Source organism: Pristiophorus japonicus, chromosome 3, assembly GCF_044704955.1.
Source record: "Pristiophorus japonicus isolate sPriJap1 chromosome 3, sPriJap1.hap1, whole genome shotgun sequence".
Lineage (NCBI taxonomy): Eukaryota > Metazoa > Chordata > Chondrichthyes > Pristiophoridae > Pristiophorus > Pristiophorus japonicus.
In genome coordinates, this window is record NC_091979.1 from 58,683,298 (window position 1) to 58,708,049 (window position 24,752).

At 48.2% G+C, this 24,752-nt stretch overlaps 1 protein-coding gene across 1 annotated transcript in view; it reads left to right on the top strand.

The window, feature by feature from the left end:
• Nucleotides 1-24,752, top strand: part of LOC139253819 (low-density lipoprotein receptor-related protein 1-like) — a 2,398,725-nt gene that overhangs the window by 341,222 nt on the left and 2,032,751 nt on the right. The window contains exon 4 of the mRNA XM_070873585.1: nt 20,299-20,436. Coding sequence (XP_070729686.1) covers nt 20,299-20,436 — 138 coding nt within the window. The remainder of the gene's footprint in view (nt 1-20,298; nt 20,437-24,752) is intronic.

A 24,752-nucleotide genomic window follows, 5' to 3' on the forward strand; every position in this document is an offset into this window, starting at 1 on the left:
GGGGAATTCACAAGAAAAATGCACCAGTACTCAAGTTTGAGCTTGAAATTGACCACAAGCTGCTCATAATGCTATTATCGGAGAGCAAAGGGATTAATACCAATGCCTCTGCCCGCATCCAAAGAATGGCGCTCACGCTGTCAGCATACAACTATGTAACTCGCCACAGACCGGGCACAGAGAACTGCGCAGATGCTCTCAGTGGGCTACCATTGTTCACCACCAGGGAAATGGCACAGCCAGTGGACTTGCTTCTGGTCATGGAGGCATTTGAGAATGAGAAATCCCCCGTTATGGCCTGCCAGATCAGGACCTGGACCAGCCAGGATCCTTTACTGGCCCTGGTAAAAAAACTGTGTCCTCCATGGGAGCTGGTCCAGTTTTCCAGTGGAGATGCAGGAAGCGATTCCGCCATTCCACAGACACACAGATGAGCTGTCCCTGCAGGTCAACTGTCTCTTATGGGGCAATCGTGTGGTCTTGCCCAAGAAAGGCAGAGACACATTTATTTGTGAACTACACAGCACCCACCCAGGCATCGTGATGATGAAAGCCAGAGCCAGATCCCATGTGTGGTGGCCAGACATCGACTAAGATTCAGAGTCATGTATGCGCCAGTGCAACACTTGCTCTCAGTTGAGCAATGCACCCAGAGAGGCACCGCTAAGTTTATGGTCCTGGCCATCCAAACCGTGGTCGAGGATCCATGTAGACTATGCGGGCCTATTCCTAGGCAAAATGTTTTTGGTTGTCGTGGATGCTTACTCAAAGTGGATTGAATGTGCAATAATGTCTGTAAGCACATCCACGGCCACTATTGAAAGTCTAGGAGCCTGCCGGATGTCCGAGTCAGCGATAATGGGCCATGCTTCACCAGTGCCGAATTCAAAGAGTTCATGACCAGTAACGGGATCAAACATGGCACATCTGCACCGTTCAAGCCAGCATCCAACGGCCAGGCAGAACGGGCAGTTCAGACCATCAAGCAAAGTTTGAAATGCATGTCGGAAGGCTCCCTGCAGACCCGGTTGTCCCGAGTACTGCTCAGCTCTCGCACCAGACCCCACTCACTCACAGGGATTCCCCCAGCCGAGCTGCTCATGAAAAGGGCACTTAAAGCAAAGCTCTCTCTGGTCCATCCTGATCTACATGATCACGTGGAGGACAAGTGGCATCAACAAAGTGTACCATGACCGTGCAAACCTGTCACGCGATATTGAAATCAATGATCCTGGTGTTTTTGCTCAATTATGGACATGGTCCCAAATGGCTCGCTGGCACGGTCACAGCCAAAGAGAGGAGTCGGATATTTCAGGTCAAACTGACCAATGGACAAATGCACAGAAAACACTTGGACCAAATTAAACTGCGTTTCACCAACAGCTACGCACAACCTGAAGAGGACACCACCAACTTTGACCTTCCTACACCCACACAAGTGGCAACTGACATCACAGTTGACCGCGAAACAGAACTCATCATCCCCAGCAGCCCGACAAGGCTGGCTGCCCAACAGCGCAATGAAGAACTGACCAACCCAACCACACCCCAGCATTTGTACCGAGACGATCGACAAGGGAGCGCAAAGCCCCAGATCGTCTCACCTTGTAAATAAGTGTATTGTTGACTTCACGGGGGAGTGATGTTATGTATTTAACCCGTTGTAAGCTGCATCACACCTGTCCACCAGAAGGCCTACCTGTTGGAGTCCCAAGGGTTCCTTGGGTGCACAGTATATAAGCAGGCCACCCACGAGGTGCCTGCACTCTGGAACTACAATAAAGAAGCTAAGGTCACACTTGTTCATTACACACTGTACTCGGTCTGACCATTTATTATGAGCATAACACTCCCTGAGATTCTTTCAGAACCTTGGTGACGAAGTATTGGAGGATATGTGCTTGATCCCTGGTGGTTTAGAGAAGTGTTGACTCAACTTTCATTATCATTTGAAAACAGATTGTATATCTAAATTTAACGGCTGAAATGGCCCCTTATTTGCGCCCCATTAGCGTCGCCGGGACGCAATTATCTTTTCGTCCAGGGGCGGGCGGCAGTTGTGCCTGGGGTGAAATTGTCCCCGAGATTTTGGGGGCGATTGGAAGTTAGCACCGCGCTCTGGGCCATCGCGCACCTGACGATGAAGTAATCGCCATGCGCGCCAACCCCTTTGCATCCCCCGGGGCAATTTGCCCGCGGGACACGAGGCTGGTGCAGGAAAATGGCCGTGTCAGAGGCGCCCCTTAAAGGGGAGGTTGTATGCGCCCCAGGCCGGCATTTTGTTTTATTGGCCGACTCTTCCGTCGGGCCGAAAATGGTGGCCCTCATCACAACCGGGCTACAATCATGCAGTCCGGCACTCATCTTTGGGTGCCGGGCCATTAGCCCAGCCGAGATTTTTCCTGCTGGTTCCGTGGTGGCCACCAAAGGCCTGCAGAGTCCGCAGTCGCCCTCCCCTTTTATGATGGCGGTCTGGACCATGCCACGGAACCTCAAGACGGGCCGACCGGTGAGTCAGCCAAAAGGACAAGTTGGCGGGGCGGAAAGGGGTCGCCACTGGGCACAAAGGGGTCACCGCGCACGGCGATGACATCATCAACGGTTGCGCGGTGGCTCAGGCTGTTACCTGCAGGGCGTGGTGCTACGTTGCTCGTGCCTCCGCTAACTCCCACACAATTTTGCAGCAGCCGGTAGCACCCCCTACTGCTCCCGCTGAGTGAAAACAGGTTCGCGCCCCATAAGCAATCTCCAGAGGTGCTAACGGGAGGCGCACAACAGGGGAATTTCACCCCCTTCTGCTCTTGTGGTAGGGTATTCATGAAATGAATTCAGTTTGCTTAAATCCAGAATTCAGAGTATGAATCTCAACTGATATTAAACATATGAACTTATCGAAATGATTGGCAGGAAAAGACCAACTGGGTTATCATGGTTGCTCCACACTACTGATGGCTGGAGCATCATGACTCGACATGACAAACCTTCCATGCAACCATGTAAATTCCTGAGAGAGGCAAAAAAAACAAGGGCCAATGAGGGAAAAAAACCTCTGGAGAATTCCTTTCTGACTTCCACAGGTGATCCAAACCAGTCCGGGTGATCACATTGATCATGCATACGTTAACTTATCTTCTATATGTTGCAATCTCTGGCCAGCCGAGAACCGTTAAAACTCCCTCTTGAAGGTCTACAGAGAGTCAACAATGGCCGCAAAAAGTATTGTTGCTTGAAATGTGTAAAAATCTACATTTATCATTGTTTGTTTGGACATTCGAAGTGGATTGGTGTATAATGATATGAGTCATATACAAATCTGGGAGAAAGTAACATTTAGTAAAATATTACTTGCTATATATATATATATATATATACATTTGAGGTGGAGCAACTGTTGTTCTGTGGTTATACTTTCAGTGGCATTGATCAGATGAATAAAACGGAGAATATTTAATCGTTACTAAAAACCCGGTATTTAAATATATTGCTCTGAATGTGATTACGTAGACATGAGTGACTTTGAAGCACTGATGTGTATTCATGTTGATGACACTTCTTGCTTAAGAAGCAATTCTCTCTAGGACACATTATATTAACTGAGAACATGGTTTCTATTTTTGAACGAATACATGCTTGCTAGATTTTATTTAAGTGAAACCTGCCGCTCCTGTTTATGAGCTGTTAGTGGGTTCAAGCTTCTTGCATATTTAGCTGACGTGTTATTTCAAGACTCTGAATGCTTTTATGCTTTTGTATAATTAACACTTAGAAATTTAATGTCAAGAGACAAATTGGTTATAATGGTGAATGTACTTGATGTTTTTATCCATTCCATGACTAATGGCAATCATAATGCTTCAAGAATAGCTCCAATTTTAAATATCTAAGATAATTTGCAAAAAGGATGTGATTTGCACCCCTCTGATATTTATTTATTTATTTTTTGACTATTTATAAAAATGTATATATACTTTATATATATTTTTTTAATTATGTATAATGTGTGATATATATATATATTGAGAACTGGTATATGTTTAATGTTGCTTAAATAAATCTCGTACATTTGAGCATTGGCACCATTTGTACCTGCAATATAAAACCTGGGTACACGATAGTTAATGCTATGTGATTTTTACAGTACTTATCCATGCATTTTTCACTTGAATATTGGATCTATATTTTACTGTAGATTTACTGGGAATATACACTTTCACTTGCCTTTCAATACAGAAGGACAATTAGATACCAGCGAGTCTGGCAAGATATTTCATTAACTCTGTAGCAAAGGTCAAATCGTTAGTGACATCATTTGAAACCCTCAGGTTTAATTACAAATTTCAACTCGCTGTTTTATATTATCTTATACAAAAGAATGTTATTAATTCTCACCATTATACAAGTGAGTTGTATCGTTCAGGAGAAGTCAAATCCCTTTGAAAATCATTGACCAAAGAAGGAATGGGGCATGGCCAAGCTGGGTTACTCAGGTGATAATTCATACTCTGGTAGTCTTTCCACATTTAACATATAAAAACATGGCTATGACTTGCCCAACTCAATCTTTACGCTTATGGCACTTTGACTTTGTTTTTAAACCTAACTTTTGGAACTAGTTTCTTTTTGCAAAATATTGCTACCTAGAATCATAGAATGATTGCAGCACAGAAGGAGGACATTCAGCCCGTCTAGCCCGTGCCAGCGCTTTGCAAGAGCACTTCAGCTAGTTCCACTCCCCCACCCTTTACCCATAGCCCTGCATTGATTTTTCCTTCAGGTACTTATCCAATTTCCTTTTCAAAGCCATAATTGATTCTGCCTCCCCCTCCCTCTCAGGCAGTGCATTCCAGATCCGAGAAACTCACTGCGTAAAAAAGTTTTTCCTGATGTCACCTTTGGCTCTTCTGCCAATCACCTTAAATCTGTGTCCTCTGGTTCTCCACTCTTCTGCCAATGGGAAAAGTTTCTCTCGATCTACTCTGTCTAGACCCCTCATGATTTTGAGCATCTCTATCAAATCTCCACTCAACCTTCTCTGCTCGAACAGAAACAACCACAGCTTCTCCAGTCTATCCACGTAACTGAAGTCCCTTATCTCTGCAACCATTCTTGTAAATCTTTTGTGCACCCTCTCTAAGGCTTTCAAATCCTTCTTAAAGTGCGGTGCCCAGAATTGGACAAAATACTCTAGTTGAGGCCGAACCTGTATTTTATTAAAGTTCATCATAACTTCCTTGCTCTTGTACTCTATGCCTCTATTTATGAAGCCCAGGATACCGTATGCTTGTTTAACTGTTTTCTCAACGTGCCCTGCCACCTTCAACGATTTGTGCACATATACCCCCAGGTCTCTATGTTCATGCATCCCCTTTAGGATTGTACCCTTTAGTTTATATTGCCTCTCCTCGTTCTTCCTGCCAAAATGTATCACTTAGCACTTTTCTGCATTAAACTTCATCTGCCACATTTAAGCCCATTCCCCAGCCTATCTATGTCTTCTTGGAGTCTATCATTATCCTATTCATTGTTCACTATACTTCCAAGAATTGTGTCATCTGAAAATTATGAAATTATGCCCAGAAACCCAAGTCCAATTCATTAATATATATCAAGAAAAGCAGTGATCCTTGTACCAACCTCTTAGGAACACCACTGTATACATTCCTCCAGTCCGATAAACAACCATTCACCACTACTTTCTGTTTCCTGTCACTTAGCCAATTTCGTATTCATGATGTCACTATCCCTTTTTTTTCCATGGGCTTCAACTTTACTGGCTAGCCGATTATGTATCACCTTATCAAACGCCTTTTGGAAGTCCATTTACACCCCATTAATCGCATTGCCCTCATCAACATTTTCTGTTAACTCATCAAAAAGCTCAAAAAAGTTAGTTAAACATGATTTGCTTTTAACAAATCACTGGCTATCCTTAATTAATCCACACTTGTCCAAGTGATTTGTAATTTTGTCCTGGAGTATCGTTTCTCAAAGCTTCCTCGCTGCCAAGGTTAAACTGACCAGCCTGAAGTTGTTGGGTTTACACTTACACCCTTTTTTGAACAAGGGTGTAACATTTGCAATTCTCTAGTCCTCTGGCACCCATCATCCTCATCATCATAGGCAGTCCCTCAGAATCGAGGAAGAATGGCTTCCACTCTAAAAATGAGTCCTTAGACGGCTGAACAGTCCAATACGAGAGCCACAGTCCCTGTCACAGGTGGGACAGATTGTCGTTGAGGGAAAGGGTGGGTGGGACTGGTTTGCGTACGCTCTTTCTGCTGCCTGTGCTTGATTTCTGCATGCTCTCGGCGATGAGACTCGAGGTGCTCAGCGCTCTCCCGGATGCACTTCCTCCACTTAGGGCAGTCTTTGGATAGGGACTCCCAGGTGCCAGTCTGGCACCACCCCTGTGTCGAAGGAGGATTGGACAATTATGGCCAGTACCTCCACAATTTCCACCTTTACTTTTCTCAGCATCCTCGGAAGCATCCCATGGTCCTGGTGACTTATCTACTTTAAGTACAGCCAGCCTTTCTCGTACCTTCACTTTATCAATTTTTATCCCATCCAATATCTCAACTACTTCCTCTTTCAGTATGACTTTGGCAGTATCTTCTTCCTTGGTAAAGACGGGTGCAAATAACTCATTTAATACCTGAGCCATGCCCTCTGCCTCCATGTGTAGGTCTCCATTTTGGTCCCTAATCAGTCCCACCCCTCATCTTACTGTTTATATGCCAATAGAAGACTTTGAATTCCTTTTATGTCAGCTGCAAAACCATTCTCTTACTCTCTCTTTGCCCCTCTTACTTCCTTTTTCTCTTCCCCTCTGAAATTTCTAAATTCAGCCTGGTTCTCACTTGTATTCCCAACCTGACATCTGTCATATGCCCCTTTTTCTGCTTCATCTTACTCTCTATCACTTTCGGTATTCGGGGAGCTCTGACTTTGGCTGTCCTACCTTTCCCCCGAGTGGGAATGTACCTCGACTGTACCCGAACCATCTCCTCTTTAAAGGCAACCCATTGATCGATTACATTTTTGCCTGCCAATCTTTGATCCCAATTTATCTGAGCCAGATTCATTCTTAACCCACTGAAATTGGCCTTCCTCTAATTAAGTATTTTTACTCTACATTGCTCCCTGTCCTTTTCCATAGCTGATCTAAACCTGATTATACTGTCATTACTGTTCCTTAAATGTTCCACTACTGACACTAGACCCACCTCATTCACCAGAACCAGATCCAGCAATGCCCCCTTCCTCATTGGGCTGGAAATGTACTGATCAAGAAGGTTCTCATGAACACACTTCAGAAATTCTTCCCCCTCTCTGCTCTTTACTCTATTACTATCCCAGTCTATATTAGGATAATTGAAGTCTCCCATTATCACTTCTCTTTAGTTCTTGCACCTCTCTGAAATTTCCCTGCAGACTTGCTCCTCTATATCCTCCCCACTAGTTGGTGACCTATAGAAAATAACTAGGGCTAGAGTTTCCTCTCAAATTGCCCATTTACTGCCCAGTTACCATCCAGAAATACAAGTTTCCTCTCAAATCGCCCATTTACCTCCCACTTCCCGCCTGACGATAAATTCCACAGTCATTACCGCCAGGCGGCATTCGATACTGTCTGCCCATATATTACTGTCCAAATACCGCCCAAAGTGGAAGTTTCATCATGAAGATCCGTTTACCATCAGACCTTAATACCGTCCTGAAAAAGCAGGTCTTATTGGATCTTAAGTGGATATTAAGTGGGCGGTATGGACACAGATCTGACAGGTTTGTTTGATATTAAACAGATCTTTATAGTTCTCCACAGTTTGATGTATTTTTAAATGGATTGTAGTATTTTCTAGTGTTGGGCAATAATATAAATGGTCTTATAAAGCCTGATTTACTCCTTTAGTCTATCTTACTCACTAGTCTCACACATTAGTCTCACTCTCCCATAAGAACATAAGAACATAAGAATTAGGAACAGGAGTAGGCCATCTGCCCCTCGAGCCTGCTCCGCCATTCAACAAGATCATGGCTGATCTGGCCGTGGACTCAGCTCCACTTACCCGCCCGCTCCCCATAACCCTTAATTATTGGTTAAAAATCTATCTATCTGTGATTTGAATACATTCAATGAGCTAGCCTCAACTGCTTCCTTGGGCAGAGAATTCCACAGATTCACAACCCTCTGGGAAAATAAATTCCTTCTCAACTCGGTTTTAAATTGGCTCCCCCGTATTTTGAGGCTGTGCCCCCGAGTTCTAGTCTCCCCGACCAGTGGAAACAATCTCTCTGCCTCTATCTTGTCTATCCCTTTCATTATTTTAAATGTTTCTATAAGATCACCCCTCATCCTTCTGAACTCCAACGAGTAAAGACCCAGTCTACTCAATCTATCATCATAAGGTAACCCCCTCATCTCCGGAATCAGCCTAGTGAATCGTCTCTGTACCCCCTCCAAAACTACTATATCCTTCCTTAAGTAAGGTGACCAAAACTGCACGCAGTACTCCAGGTGCAGCCTTACCAATACCCTATACAGTTGCAGAAGGACCTCTCTGCTTTTGTACTCCATCCCTCTCGCAATGAAGGCCAACATTCCATTCGCCTTCCTTATTATCTGCTGCACCTGCAAACTAACTTTTTGGGATTCATGCACAAGGAGTTGACGGGACTGGCTCTGCAAGGGCCGGGCGTGGAGGTCGTCCTCTCGGCTTACGCCGATGACGTGCTCCTCGCGATAGAGGATCCCGCTGACCTGCGGAGGATGCGTGAGTGCCAGGAGATTTACTCGGCCGCGTCCTCCGCCAGGATCAACTGGGAGAAATGTTCCGGACTCCTGGTGGGTCAGTGGCGGGTGGACTCCCTGCCGGAGGAGCTCAGGCCTTTTGCCTGGAGCACGACCCATCTCCTCTATCTGGGAGTCTACCTTAGCCCCGACGAGGGAGCCTGGCCGGCGAACTGGCAGGAGCTGGAGGCCAAGGTCGCCGCTCGCCTAGGGCGCTGGACAGGACTGCTCCGAGTGCTGTCCTACAGGGGTCGAGCGCTAGTCATAAACCAGCTGGTGGCCGCAATGCTGTGGTACCGGCTGGTCACTTTGACCCCTCCCCCTGCGTTTGTCGCCAAGATACAGAAGAAGCTGGTGGACTTCTTCTGGAACAACAGGAAGCACTGGGTCTCTGCCGCGGTCTTGAGTCTCCCGCTTGAGGAGGGCGGTCAGTCGTTGGTGTGCGTCAGCGCCCAGCTCGCGACTTTCCGTCTTCAGACCCTGCAGAGATACCTTTACGTCGAGCCCCCTCCTAGGTGGTGCGCTCTGGCGAGGTATTTCTTCCGCCAGCAGCTCGACCTCAATTATGACACGCAGCTCCTGTTTGTGAACTTGGGGGGTGCCAGGACCGCCCTCCGGGAGCTGCCTGTCTTTTACAGGGAACTCATCAGGGTCTGGAACAAAGTCTCCACCAAGCGCAGCTCTCCGCCGGCTGGAGTGGCGGCCGTCCTGCAGGAACCGCTGCTCGGGAATCCGTACCTCCACGGCCGAGGCTTCATGTGGCGGTCGGAAGAGAGGGCTGTGGCTGGTGAGGTGACCAGGATCAGGGACCTGCTCGATGGCGGAGGAGCGGGCTGGATGGCGCCAGACACGCTGGCGCGGCGCCTAAACTCTGCCAACGTCCGCCACGCGGCCGATGCCATCGAGTCGCTAAAAACAGCTCTGGGCCCTGACTCCGTTAGGTGCATCGAGGAGGCTCAAGCACGTGGGGAGATCCCGTCCGAACTGACCCCCGTCCGGACGGAATTCCTCATCGGCGCCAAACCCCGGAACCTCCCTCGGGGGCCGGCGCCTCACAACTTGAGCCGCCTCGGGGAAATCCCCTCCGTGCCTTTCAGTTCCGCGCGGAGGGGTTTCCTGTACGGGCTGCTCCTGCACACCCTCAACTTTGCCATCGTCGCCGGCCGTCCGGACACGCCATGGCGTACCATCTTGCCGTCCGGAGGAGGCGGGGGTCCCCGATGGAGGGCACTCTACGCAGGGGTCCTCCCACTATTCATCGGGGACTTGGCCTGGAGGGTGGTGCACGGAGCAGTGCCGTGCAACAAATTTTTAAGCCGGTTCACGGACTCCCAGGCCGCCTGCAATTTCTGCGGTCTGGAGGAGTCCGTGTTCCATGTTTTTATTGAATGCACAAGGTTGCAGCCCCTGTTCCACTATTTGAAGGGGCTGCTCCTGAAATTCTGGCTGCACTTCAGTCCCACTCTCCTGATCTTTGGGCACCCTGTGCGGAGGGGAGCGGGTAGGTCCGAGGGCCTCCTCGTAGGACTGCTCCTGGGCACGGCCAAGGGTGCCATCAGCCGGTCCAGGCAGCGGGCGGTCGAGGGGGTCGTTCAACCTGACTGCCTGCCTCTCTTCCGCTCTTACATCCGATCCAGGGTGTCCTTGGAGATGGAGCACGCGGTGTCCACCGGTACGCTCGCGGCCTTCCGCGAGAGGTGGGCACCGGAGGGACTGGAGTGCATCATCACGCCCGGCAACCAAATTTTAATTTGATTTTACGTTTTAAAGTTTAATTTGTTTTAATTGCCGGTGCTTTTAGTGTCCCCCTCTCCTTTTATAGGGGGCACTGGAAAAAGGGAAAAATTTGATTTTAGTGCCCCAAAAAAAAAAAACACAAAAAAAATAAATAAAAAAGGGGCCTTGTAAATGTCTTGTGTGTGTCATCCAGGTCGGGTGGCACGGATACATGTTTTATGTTTTTGCAGGTGAACTCCAAAAAGAGTTTCATGCACAAGGAGTTGACGGGACTGGCTCTGCAAGGGCCGGGCGTGGAGGTCGTCCTCTCGGCTTACGCCGATGACGTGCTCCTCGCGATAGAGGATCCCGCTGACCTGCGGAGGATGCGTGAGTGCCAGGAGATTTACTCGGCCGCGTCCTCCGCCAGGATCAACTGGGAGAAATGTTCCGGACTCCTGGTGGGTCAGTGGCGGGTGGACTCCCTGCCGGAGGAGCTCAGGCCTTTTGCCTGGAGCACGACCCATCTCCTCTATCTGGGAGTCTACCTTAGCCCCGACGAGGGAGCCTGGCCGGCGAACTGGCAGGAGCTGGAGGCCAAGGTCGCCGCTCGCCTAGGGCGCTGGACAGGACTGCTCCGAGTGCTGTCCTACAGGGGTCGAGCGCTAGTCATAAACCAGCTGGTGGCCGCAATGCTGTGGTACCGGCTGGTCACTTTGACCCCTCCCCCTGCGTTTGTCGCCAAGATACAGAAGAAGCTGGTGGACTTCTTCTGGAACAACAGGAAGCACTGGGTCTCTGCCGCGGTCTTGAGTCTCCCGCTTGAGGAGGGCGGTCAGTCGTTGGTGTGCGTCAGCGCCCAGCTCGCGACTTTCCGTCTTCAGACCCTGCAGAGATACCTTTACGTCGAGCCCCCTCCTAGGTGGTGCGCTCTGGCGAGGTATTTCTTCCGCCAGCAGCTCGACCTCAATTATGACACGCAGCTCCTGTTTGTGAACTTGGGGGGTGCCAGGACCGCCCTCCGGGAGCTGCCTGTCTTTTACAGGGAACTCATCAGGGTCTGGAACAAAGTCTCCACCAAGCGCAGCTCTCCGCCGGCTGGAGTGGCGGCCGTCCTGCAGGAACCGCTGCTCGGGAATCCGTACCTCCACGGCCGAGGCTTCATGTGGCGGTCGGAAGAGAGGGCTGTGGCTGGTGAGGTGACCAGGGTCAGGGACCTGCTCGATGGCGGAGGAGCGGGCTGGATGGCGCCAGACACGCTGGCGCGGCGCCTAAACTCTGCCAACGTCCGCCACGCGGCCGATGCCATCGAGTCGCTAAAAACAGCTCTGGGCCCTGACTCCGTTAGGTGCATCGAGGAGGCTCAAGCACGTGGGGAGATCCCGTCCGAACTGACCCCCGTCCGGACGGAATTCCTCATCGGCGCCAAACCCCGGAACCTCCCTCGGGGGCCGGCGCCTCACAACTTGAGCCGCCTCGGGGAAATCCCCTCCGTGCCTTTCAGTTCCGCGCGGAGGGGTTTCCTGTACGGGCTGCTCCTGCACACCCTCAACTTTGCCATCCTCGCCGGCCGTCCGGACACGCCATGGCGTACCATCTTGCCGTCCGGAGGAGGCGGGGGTCCCCGATGGAGGGCACTCTACGCAGGGGTCCTCCCACTATTCATCGGGGACTTGGCCTGGAGGGTGGTGCACGGAGCAGTGCCGTGCAACAAATTTTTAAGCCGGTTCACGGACTCCCAGGCCGCCTGCAATTTCTGCGGTCTGGAGGAGTCCGTGTTCCATGTTTTTATGGAGTGCACAAGGTTGCAGCCCCTGTTCCATTATTTGAAGGGGCTGCTCCTGAAATTCTGGCTGCACTTCAGTCCCACTCTCCTGATCTTTGGGCACCCTGTGCGGAGGGGAGCGGGTAGGTCCGAAGGCCTCCTCGTAGGACTGCTCCTGGGCACGGCCAAGGGTGCCATCAGCCGGTCCAGGCAGCGGGCGGTCGAGGGGGTCGTTCAACCTGACTGCCTGCCTCTCTTCCGCTCTTACATCCGGTCCAGGGTGTCCTTGGAGATGGAGCACGCGGTGTCCACCGGTACGCTCGCGGCCTTCCGCGAGAGGTGGGCACCGGAGGGACTGGAGTGCATCATCACGCCCGGCAACCAAATTTTAATTTGATTTTACGTTTTTAAGTTTAATTTGTTTTAATTGCCGGTGCTTTTAGTGTCCCCCTTCCCTTTTATAGGGGGCACTGGGGAAAATTGTGATTTTAGTGCCCAAAAAAAAACAAAAAAAGAAAAACACAAAAAAAAAAAAAAAAGGGCCTTGTAAATGTCTGGAGTGTCACCCAGGTCGGGTGGCACCGTTTAATGTTTTATGTTTTCGCAGGTAAACTCAAAAGAGTTTCATGCACAAGGACCCCCAGGTCCCTCTGCACCGCAGCATGTTGTAATTTCTCCCCATTCAAATAATATTCCCTTTTACTGTTTTTTTTTCCCAAGGTGAATGACCTCACATTTTCCGACATTGTATTCCATCTGCCAAACATTAGCCCATTCGCTTAACCTATCTAAATCTCTTTGCAGCCTCTCTGTGTCCTCTACACAACCCGCTTTCCCACTAATCTTTGTGTCATCTGCAAATTTTGTTACACTACACTCTGTCCCCTCTTCCAGGTCATCTATGTATATTGTAAACAGTTGTGGTCCCCCCACAGTCTCTCTCACCCCCCAGTCTCTCACCCCTCCCAGTCTCTCTCCCCCGCCCCCGTCTCTTCCCCCCAGTCTCTCCTCCCCCTGTCTCTCCTTCCCCCCCGGTCTCTCCTCCCACCAGTCTCTCCTCCCCCAAGTCTCTCTCACCGCCCAGTCTCTCTCACCCCCCAGTCTCTCTCACACCCCAGTCTATCTCCCTCTAAAGTCTCTCTCCTTCCCCGGTCTCTCTCCCTCCCCAGTCTCTTTCTCCCCGCCAGTCCATCTCACCTCCCAGTCTGTCTCACACCCTACAGTGATTGAAACCCCATCCCCCACGCCACAGTGATCTCATTCTCCCCCCCCCCAGAGCAATCTCTCTCCTCCCCCACAGCGAACTCACTCTCTCCCCCCCTCCCGCCCCCCACACAGTGATCTCTCCGCCCCCCCATAGCGATCTCACTCTCTCCCCTCCCCCCCCACACAGACATCTCTGCCCCTCCACAGCAGTCTCACTCTCTCCCCCCAACAGTGATCTCACTCCCCCCCTGCCCACAGTGATCTCACTCTTCCCCCCCCCCCCACCATAGCGATCTCACTCTCTTTCCCCCCCCACCCACAGCAATCTCTCTCCCCGCGCCCCCTCATGGCGATCTCTCCCCCACGTCCCACAGTGATCTTTCTCCCTCCACCCTCCTCCCATAGCAATCTCTCCTCCCCCCCACCCGCCCTCAGCAATTTCACTCTTCTCCCCGTCCCCCCACAGCGATCTCAGTCCGGCAGTCTCTGGCCTCTCGGAGGAGCAGAGCTTGACAGCTGAGCGCCGTGCGCACAGCTTAGGAGCCGAAGATTCCCGAGTCGATTGGTCTCCTCTGCCGCACACCGCCCGCTGCACTTCGCTCCCCCACCGCTTCGCCGCCGCCGACATGGACCACCCGAAAACCGCGGGAGCACACATCAGCGGCGTTTGGCTGGTTGAAAAAGACGCAACCGCCGGAACACCGCTAAGGATCGGACGGGAGTAATTTAAAAGGAAAATTCAGCCCCTAGTAGTGTAATGGCACCTCAATTGTTCCTTACCTCTGACAAACTGGATTCTGTCCTTGACTATTTCAGGACATCCTCGCTCTCCAGCACTGTAATATTCTCTTTAACCAAAACAGCCACCCCACCACCTTTCTTTCCTCCCCTATCTTTCCTGAAAGCCTTCTACCCAGGAATAATTTGTACCCAATCCTGCCCAAAATAGTTTGGGAGGGGGAAGGAGGGAATCAGATCATGTTCTCTTACACAGACTAACTGGGAAAGTTATCTGCAAAAGATGAATGACCTTTTAGCAAATCTGTATTTTTGTTCTGTGTTCAGGGTAGCCTGGTCGATCCATGAATGCCTGGAGAAATGACTGTTTCTGGAAGAGTCACAACTGTGTGCCTCTATTTTTTCAGTTATGCATTAAATGAGATCCAACATAGAGAGAACCTGCAATGGAATAGGAGCAGGCACGAATAATCTGTCCCTAATAAGTCTGACAAAATAATTTAGGGTGGAAAAATTTTACAAATTGGGAACATGCACCATAGTAACAAATGTTGTCAGGAGGAAGGTAAAATGTGAACCACATGTTTTATTTCAGAAAGTCACCAGCTTATCCATGCCCTACTCTCTCTACAGCCAATGGTTTTCAAGGGTCTTTGGTCCATCAGCAATCTGTAACTATTCACTCGGGTTGAAGGCCAACTTATTTTGCAAGAACAGAATTGAAGACACATCGAGCACAGGGAGCATTAGGGAGTAGCATGATCGATCTGCCATAATGGATATTTAAGTGAATTGGCACTAGTTTGTTCGGTTTCCTTTCAAGTGCTCATTGTGTGAACTGACTTTTCAAATTTGTGCTGTGCACGCAGGGTCGTAACAGCTGATATCATTATTAACACATTCACTTCAGAATTGCATCATTCCTGTACACAACTTTACATAGAAACACAGAAAATAGGTGCAGGAGAAGGCCATTCAGCCCTTCGAGCCTGCACTACCATTCAATAAGATCATGGCTGATCATTCCCTCAGTACTCCTTTCCTGCTTTCTCTCCATACACTTTGATGCCCTTAGCCAAAAGGGTCATATCTAACTCCCTCTTGAATATATCCAATGAACAGGCATCAACAACTCTCTGCGGCAGGGAATTCCACAGGTTAACAACTGCTGAGTGAAGAAGTTTCTCCTCATCTCAGTCCTAAATGGCATACCCCTTATCCTGGTTCTGGACTTCCCCAACATCGGGAACATTCTACTCGCATCTAACCTGTCCCGTCCCGTCAGAATCTTATATGTTTCTATGAGATCCATTCTCATCCTTCTAAACTCCAATATATAAAGGCCCAGTTGATCCAGTCTCTCCTCATTTGTCAGTCCAGCCATCCCAGGAATCAGTCTGGTGAACCTTTGCTGCACTCCCTCAATAGCAAGAACGTCCTTCCTCAGATTAGGAGAACAAAATTGAACACAAAATTCCAGGTGAGGCCTCACCCAGGCCTTGCACAACTGCAGTAAGGCCTGCCTGCTCCTATATTCAAATCCCCTAGCTATGAAGGCCAACATACCATTTGCCTTCTTCACTGCCTGCTGCACCTGTATGCCAACTTTCAATGACTGATGAACCATGACACCCAGGTCTCATTGCACCTCCTCATTTCCTAATCTGCCACCATTCAGATAATATTCTGTCTTCGTGTTTTTCCCCTCAAAGTGGATAACCTCACATTTATCCACATTATACTGCATCTGCCACGCATTTGCCCACTCAGCTAACCTGTCTAAGTCACCCTGCAGCCTCTTAGTATTCCCCTCACAACTCACACCGCCACACAGTTTAGTGTCATCTGCAAACTTAGAGATATTGCACTCAATTCCTTCATCTAAATCATCAATGTATATTGTGAAGAGCTGGGGTCCCAGCACTGAGCCCTGCGGCACTCCACTAGTCACTGCCTGCCATTCTGAAAAGGACCCGTTTATCCTGACTCTCTGCTTCCTGTCTGCCAACCAGTTCTCTATCCACGTCAGTATATTACCCCCAATACCATATGCTTTGATTTTGCACACCAATCTCTTGTGTGGGACCGTGTCGAAAGCCTTTTGAAAGTCCAAACACACCACATCCACTGGTTCTCCCTTGCCCACTCTACTAGTTACATCCTCACAAAATTCCAGAAGATTTGTCAAGCATGATTTCTCCTTCATAAATCCATGCTGACTTGGACCGATCCTGTCACTGCTTTCCAAATGCGCTGCTATTTCATCCTTAATAATTGATTCCAACATTTTCCCCCCTACTGATGTTAGGCTAACCGGTCTATAATTACCCGCTTTCTCTCTCCCTCCCTCCCTTTTTAAAAAGTGGTGTTACATTAGCTACCCTCCAGTCCATAGGAACAGATCCAGATTTGATAGACTGTTGGAAAATAATCACCAATGCATCCACTATTTGTAGGGCCACTTTCTTAAGTAATCTGGGATGCAGACTATCAGGCTCCAGAGATTTATCGGCCTTCAATCCCATCAATTTCCCTAACACAATTTCCCACCTAATAAGGATATCCTTCAGTTCCTCCTTCTCACTAGACCCTCGGTCCCCTAGTACTTCCGAAAGGTTATTTGTGTCTTCCTTCATGAAGCCAGACCTAAGTATTTGTTCAATTGATCTGCCATTTCTGTGTTCCCCATTATAAATTCACCTGAATCCGACTGCAAGGGACCTACGTTTGTCTTCACTAATCTTTTTCTCTTCACATATCTATAGAAGCTTTTGCAGTCAGTTTTTATGTTCCCGGCAAGCTTCTTCTCGTACTCTATTTCCCCCCTCTTAATTAAACCCTTTGTCCTCCTCTGCTGAAGTCTAAATTTCTCCCAGTCCCCAGGTTTGCTGCTTTTTCTGGCCAGTTTATAACACTATCCTTAACAAAGAAACATAGAAACATAGAAAATAGGTGCAGGAGTAGGCCATTTGGCCCTTTGAGCCTGCACCACCATTCAATGAGTTCATGGCTGAACATGTAACTTCAGTACCCCATTCCTGCTGTCTCGCCATACCCCTTGATCCCCCTAGTAGTAAGGACTACATCTAACTCCTTTTTGAATATATTTAGTGAATTGGCCTCAACAACTTTCTGTGGTAGAGAATTCCACAGGTTCACCACTCTCTGGGTGAAGAAGTTTCTCCTCATCTCGGTCCTAAATGGCTTACCCCTTATCCTTAGACTGTGACACCTGCTTCTGGACTTCCCCAACATTGGGAACATTCTTCCTGCATCTAACCTGTCTAAACCCGTCAGAATGTTAAACGTTTCTATGAGATCCCCTCTCATTCTTCTGAACTCCAGTGTATACAAGCCCAATTGATCCAGTCTTTCTTGATATGTCAGTCCCGCCATCCTGGGAATCAGTCTGGTGAACCTTCGCTGCACTCCCTCAATAGCAAGAATGTCCTTCCTCAAGTTAGGAGACCAAAACTGTACACAATACTCCAGGTGTGGCCTCACCAAGGCTCTGAACAACTGTAGTAACACCTCCCTGCCCCTGTATTCAAATCCCCTCGCAATGAAGGCCAACATGCCATTTGCTTTCTTAACCGCCTGCTGTACCTGCATGCCAACCTTCAATGATTGATGTACCATGACACCCAGGTCTTGTTGCACCTCCCCTTTTCCTAATCTGTCACCATTCAGATAATAGTCTGTCTCTCTGTTTTTACCACCAAAGTGGATAACCTCACATTTATCCATATTATACTTCATCTGCCATGCATTTGCCCACTCACCTAACCTATCCATGTCACTCTGCAGCCTCATAGCATCCTCCTCACAGCTCACACTGCCACCCAACTTCGTGTCATCCGCAAATTTGGAGATACTACGTTTCATCCCCTCGTCTAAATCATTAATGTACAATGTAAACAGCTGGGGCCCCAGCACAGAACCTTGCGGCACCCCACTAGTCACTGCCTGCCATTCTGAAAAGTACCCATTTACTCCTCCTCTTTGCTTCCTGTCTGCCAACCAGTTCTCAATCCACGTCAGCACACTACCCCCAATCCCATGTGCTTTAACTTTGCACATTAATCTCTTGTGTGGGACCTTGTTGAAAGCCTTCTGAAAGTCCAAATATACCACATCAACTGGTTCTCCCTTGTCCACTCTACTGGAAACATCCTCAAAAAATTCCAGAAGATTTGTCAAGCATGATTTCCCTTTCACAAATCCATGCTGACTTGAACCTATCATGTCACCTCTTTCCAAATGCGCTGCTATGACATCCTTAATAATTGATTCCATCATTTTACCCACTACTGATGTCAGGCTGACCGGTCTATAGTTCCCTGTTTTCTCTCTCCCTCCTTTTTTAAAAAGTGGGGTTACATTGGCTACCCTTCACTCCATAGGAACTGATCCAGAGTCAATGGAATGTTGGAAAATGACTGTCAATGCATCCGCTATTTCCAAGGCCACCTCCTTAAGTACTCTGGGATGCAGACCATCAGGCCCTGGGGATTTATCGGCCTTCAATCTCATCAATTTCCCCAACACAATTTCCTGACTAATAAGGATTTCCCTCGCTTCCTCCTTCCTTGTTAGCCCCTAATTTTCCTTGTTAGCCGCGGTTGAGCCACCTTCCCCGTTTTATTTTCACTCCAGACAGGATCTTTCTTATTCATGTAAATTATTCATTACTTTGCTCAGCTCATGGCAGAACTGTAATGGTTAACATTCTCACATTTTTTTTGATGTAGAAATATGCCAGGATGTTTTTCACAGTTGACATTCTTTCATCTCCGTTTATGGCAGGTGCAAATCATGCATATTAATATTCAGAACTTACCTTCATAGATTTCTTGCAGATGTCTTCCCAGGTCTGGTGGGCTTATAACACGGCTTCCTTTGCAATATCTTGTCATGCCGGGCGAACCACACATCACTCTGTATTATAAATGATGTTGCCATGTTCCCCTTCTCCTGGATCAGAGCCTCAAGTGCTTGGTCATTAAGATAGCACAAATTTATACCTTATTGCTGCAACAAAATTGCAGAAAATTGCTCAGAACATACACTATTTCAATGTCTTAAGTGGCTGCTTAGCACTTTAAACAATCACTGGACAGGATTATTGCCCCTAATGTTTCATTATGACCCCACTGTGTGATTGTTATCGTACGTATAAATTCATACTAACTGTGAGTTCAGGGGTGCACTTTGTAACACTTAATCAACATAAGGAATGCTTAGTTAACCATTGCTGTTTCATTTTTTGGCTGTGGTGTACAACTTAAAAAAATGTTTTTTCATGTTTTCTGCAAATTACAGTGGAATCTGAATGTAATCTCATTATTTGTAGTGATCATTTACTTAGAACAATAAAAATCTGCTTTCCAAACTGCTTTTCATTTGGAATCTTGCTACATGTTGATGTATCCATTATAAATATGACTGTTGAATATAGCCTAGGTAGCAAATGTATTGCATCCTGGCTGGCCTCCCACATTCTACCCTGCATAAATTTGAGGTCATTTAAAACTCAACTGCCTATGTCCTAACTCGCACCAAGTCCTGCTCACCCATCACCTCTGTGCTCGCTGACCTTCATTGGCTCCCGGTTAAGTAATGCCTTGATTTCAAAATTCTTATCCTTGTTTTCAAATCCTTCCATGGCCTCGACTCTCCCTATTTCTGTAATCTCCTTCAGCCCTACAACTCCCCAAGACATCTGCGCTCCTCTAATTTTGCCCTCTTGAGCATTCCTGATTATAATCATTCAGCCATGCCTTCAGCTGCCTCGGCTCTAAGCTTTGGAAGTCCCTCCCTAAACCTCTCCGCCTCTCTAGCTGTTTCCTACTTTAAGATGCTCCTTAAAACCTTTGGCTAAACTTTTGATCATCTGCCATTATTTCTTCTTATGTGGCTCAATGTCAAATGTTTTTCTTATAGTGCTCCTGTGAAGTGCCGTGTGATGTTTTACTATGTTAAAGACACTATATAAATACAAGTTGTTGTTGTTGTAGTTATTGGAAACATCAAATACAGTTCTGTGTTACTTTTTTTTCAATACATTTTTCTTCTCCACTAGGTACTGGACATCTGGACTTTACATGTCCTGTGAATCATTTTGACTGCATTGGGACGAGAAGATGTATTCACATGAGCAAACTCTGCAATGGCATAAATGACTGTCTGGATGGACTTGATGAAGGATCTCATTGTCGAGGTAAGGCTGCAATAAAATCCTGCTGCACCTCTTGGGACCAAATTTAGTACTTGACTGATGTAATCAAGCATGTTTAAACAAATGAATTTAACATACTCTGCATTTATTTTATTCAGCCCTGTCAACTAATTGCTGCAATTTTTTTCCTGTAAAGTAATTTACAATTTACAATTATAATAATAGGAAACACAAGAGAACATTTTTGATGTCAGGGGACCGGTAGAAATTATTCTTCTGGCCCAGACACTGGAAAGATTAAAGCCCCCGATTTAACGCTATCGGGAATGGGACGAGCAGGAGATTACAACAGTGGCAGAACACTTAACGCTGTATTCCCGACACCCTCCCACTCGCCATGCTCTCCTTATGGTTTCAGAGAAGCTGGTGGAAAGCTGTGGTTTTTCATGTTGTGCCCCTCGAGATGCTCGAGGCCAGTGACTTTTGGGTGATTAAGCCTGTGAGAGCTGAGCTGTAGAATGCTGTCTCTCGGCTGCCACTGGAGCAGTCTGGCCCAGCTGACTTGCTGGCACCACGACAGATATTGGTTGCAGGAGTGGTGAAGGAGCAGGCATGCTGACATCCTGAGAGGGTAACATGTTCCGCACCCATAGCGAGATAAATGCCCAGAAAATGTGTTTTGGTGGTGTTGCATGAAGGAGAACTCACCTGCTCTTTGAATAGTGCCATGGGAATGTTTTTTATACTAGTGCAAAATAGCGCAGAAACTCGATTTGTGCTGAACATACTTTGCACTTAAAATTCCGCAATCTTTTGCCACGGTTGTGCCTATTTTGAGCGAATTACACTATACAACCAGCATAACTGATATGTCCTTACTAGACAGTATAAGTGCACACGAGGCCCATACTTGAGAGAACTGACCAGTTACCTTTATTACCAAGACCTCAAGTGATGAAGGTGGGTGGAGCTTCCCTTTTTATACTTGAAAGTCCAGGTTAGGACTGTCTCCCACAAGTTCGCCCCTTGTGGTCAATGTTCTCAAGGTGTACAACTTAGGTCAGCTTATACATGGGTTACAATGATAGTTGAATACATGATATCACCTCCCCCCCAAAGTCTTATTGGGCTCACAGGTTAAGTCTCTCTGGTGGTTTATGCTACCTTGTAGAGCGCCTGAGTTGGGACTCCGGTTGTTGGGCACTGGCCTGAGTATCTGCTGTTTGCAGTGCCTCAGGCCTGTCCGGACTGCCCACATTGACTGGGCTCTCCTCCACTTGGTTCCGTTGTTCGGTCACCTGTGGTGGAGTAAACTCTATGTCGTGTTCTTCCTTTGCTTCTTCTATGGGGTTGCTGAACCTCCTTTTAGTTTGATCCACGTCTTTGCGGCAGATTTGTCCATTGGTAAGTTTAACTACCAAAACCCTATTCCCCTCTTTGGCAATCACAGTGCCTGCAAGCCATTTGGGCCCTGCAGCGTAATTAAGGGAAAATCAGGGTCATTGACATCAATACATCGCGCCCTCGCATTCCTGTCACGGTAGTCACATTATGACTGATGCCTGCTCTCAACAATTTCTTTCATAGTAGGGTGTATAAGGGATAACCTGGTTTTGAGCGTCCTTTTCATTAGCAGCTCTGCGGGCCTGTGAGCGAGTGTGGTTGGGATCAATTGGCCAACAGGAGGCGTGATAAGCGGCTTTGTAGGGAACCCCTTTGGATTCTGAGCATCCCCTGTTTGATTATCTGCACTGCTCGTTCCGCCTGGCCGTTTGAGGCCTGCTTGAACAGTGCCGTTCTGACATGGTTGATTCCATTGCCTGCCATGAAATCCTGGAATTTAGTGCTTGTGAAGCACGGGCCATTGTCGCTGACCAAGACGTCCGGTAGACCATGGGCGGTGAACAATGCCCGTAGACTTTTTACCGTGGCAGAGGATGTGCTTGAATTTAAAATGGCACACTCAATCCATTTGGAGTAAGCGTCGACTACAACCAAAAACATTTTACCCATGAAAGGACCTGCGTATTCCATATGGATACGTGACCATGGCTTGGCGGGCCAGGACCAGGGGCTAAGGGGGGCTTCCCTGGGTGTGTTGCCCAGCTGAGCATGTGTTGCACCTGCGAACACAAAGTTCCAGGTCTGCAATTATCCCTGGGCACCAAACGTGTAACCTGGCAATTGCCTTCATCATGACAATGCCCAGGTGCTCATTGTGAGGTTTTCTGATAAACACCTCTCTGCCCATCTGGGGCATGACTACTCAGTTTCCCCACAGTAGGCAATCGGCCTGAATCGAGAGTTCATCCTTGCGCCTATGAAATGGTTTAAATTCCTCAGGGCATGCCCAGTACGTGGCTGCCCAGTCCCCATTCAAGACACATTTCTTAACTAAAGACAGTAGCGGGTCTTTATTGTCCAGACTTTAATCTGACGGGCTGTCACAGGTGAGCCTTCGCTTTCAAAAGCTTCAACAGCCATGACCATCTCAGCATCATGCTCAGCTGCCCCCTCAGTGGTGGCTAGTGGTAGCCTGCTGAGTGCATCGGCACAGTTTTCAGTGCCCGGTCTGTGCCGAATTGTATAGTCATAGGCGGCTAACGTAAGTGCCCACCTCTGTATGCGGGCTGATGCATTCGCATTTATGGCCTTGTTGTCGGCCAAAAGGGACGTTAGGGGTTTGTGATCTGTCTCCAGCTCAAATTTCCTGCCAAACAGGTACTGGTGCATTTTTTTTACTGCATATACACATGCGAGCGCTTCCTTTTCTACCATCCCGTAGCCACTTTCTGCCTGGGACAGACTTCTGGAGGCATAAGCTACCGGCTGTAACTGACCATTACATACTGCAACACACAGCCGACCCCATACGATGACGCATTGCATGTTAAAACAAGTTTCTTACAGGGGTCATATAATGTTTATAGTTTTTTGGAGCATAAAAAATTGCGTGCTCTATCAAAAGCCCTTTCCTGGCTGTCCCCCCAGACCCAATCGCGACCTTTGCGTAGGAGCACGTGTAGCGGCTCTAACAGCGTGCACAATTTAGGAGTAAAGTTACCAAAATAATTCAGGAGCCCCAGGAACGAACACAGCTCCGTCGTGTTACAGGGTCTGGATGCTGTCTGGATCGCTTACGTTTTGGACGCAGTAGGTCTGATCCCGTCTGCAGCGACCCTCCTCCCCAGGAATTCTACCTCTGGAGCTAAGAAGACACACTTCGCCTTTTTCAGTCGCAGCCCTACCTGGTCCAGTCTGCGTAGCACCTCCTCCAGGTTGTGGAAGTGTTCTTCAGTATCGCGACCCGTGATGAGGATGTTGTCTTGAAAAACCACCATCCTTGGAATCGAATTGAGGAGGCTTTCCATATTTCGCTGAAAGATTGCGGCGGCCGACCGAATCCCGAATGGACATCTGTTTTACTCAAACAACCCCTTGTGTGTCATGATGGTGGTTAACTTCTTCGACTCACTCGCCAGCTCCTGGGTCATGTAAGCTGAGGTCAGGTCCAATTTTGAAAAAAGTCTGCCACTGGATAGCGTCGCAAAGAGGTCCTCCGCTCTCGGTAGCGGGTACAGGTCTTGGAGTGACACCCCATTGATGGTGGCCTTGTAATTGCCACATATCCGCCTTGAGCACCGGCACGATCGGGTTGGCCCAGTCACTGAATTCGACTGGCGTGATGATGCCTTCCCTCAGAAGGTGGTCTAATTCGCATTCTATCTTTTCCCGCATCACGTACGGCACCGCTCTAGCCTTGTGGTGTACTGGCCTTGTGTCCGGGTTTATGTGAATCACTACCTTGGCCCCCATGAAATTTCCGATGCCGGGCTGAAATAATGAGTCAAATTTGTCCAGGACCTGTGAGCATAATACTCGCTCCACAGAAGAAATTGCATTGACATCACCCCATTTCCAGTTCATGACAGCAAGCCAACTCCTCCCCAGTAGTGCGGGACCATCCCCCGGGACAATCCAGAATGGTAACCTGTTTTCCAAATCTTTGTAGGTCATGACTACCGTGGCGCTGCCTAGCACTGGAATGATCTCCTTTGTATATGTCCGTAGCTGTGCATCAATCAGCAATAAATTTGGCCTCCTGGCCTTGGACACCCACAACTTTCGAACTGTTTGATACTCATCAGGGACTGGCTGGCCCCCGTGTCTAGCTCCATTAATACTGGGATGCCATTGAGGAGCACTTTCATCATTATCGGTGGCGTCCTGGTATATGAACTGTATATGTGCTCCACAGGAACTCGCTGAACAATTGCTTCCAGCGATTTCCCCCAGTATTCATTTGTCCTCGTAGGACTTTCATCGGGCCCGTCCTCCTCGTACATCAATCTGGCTGC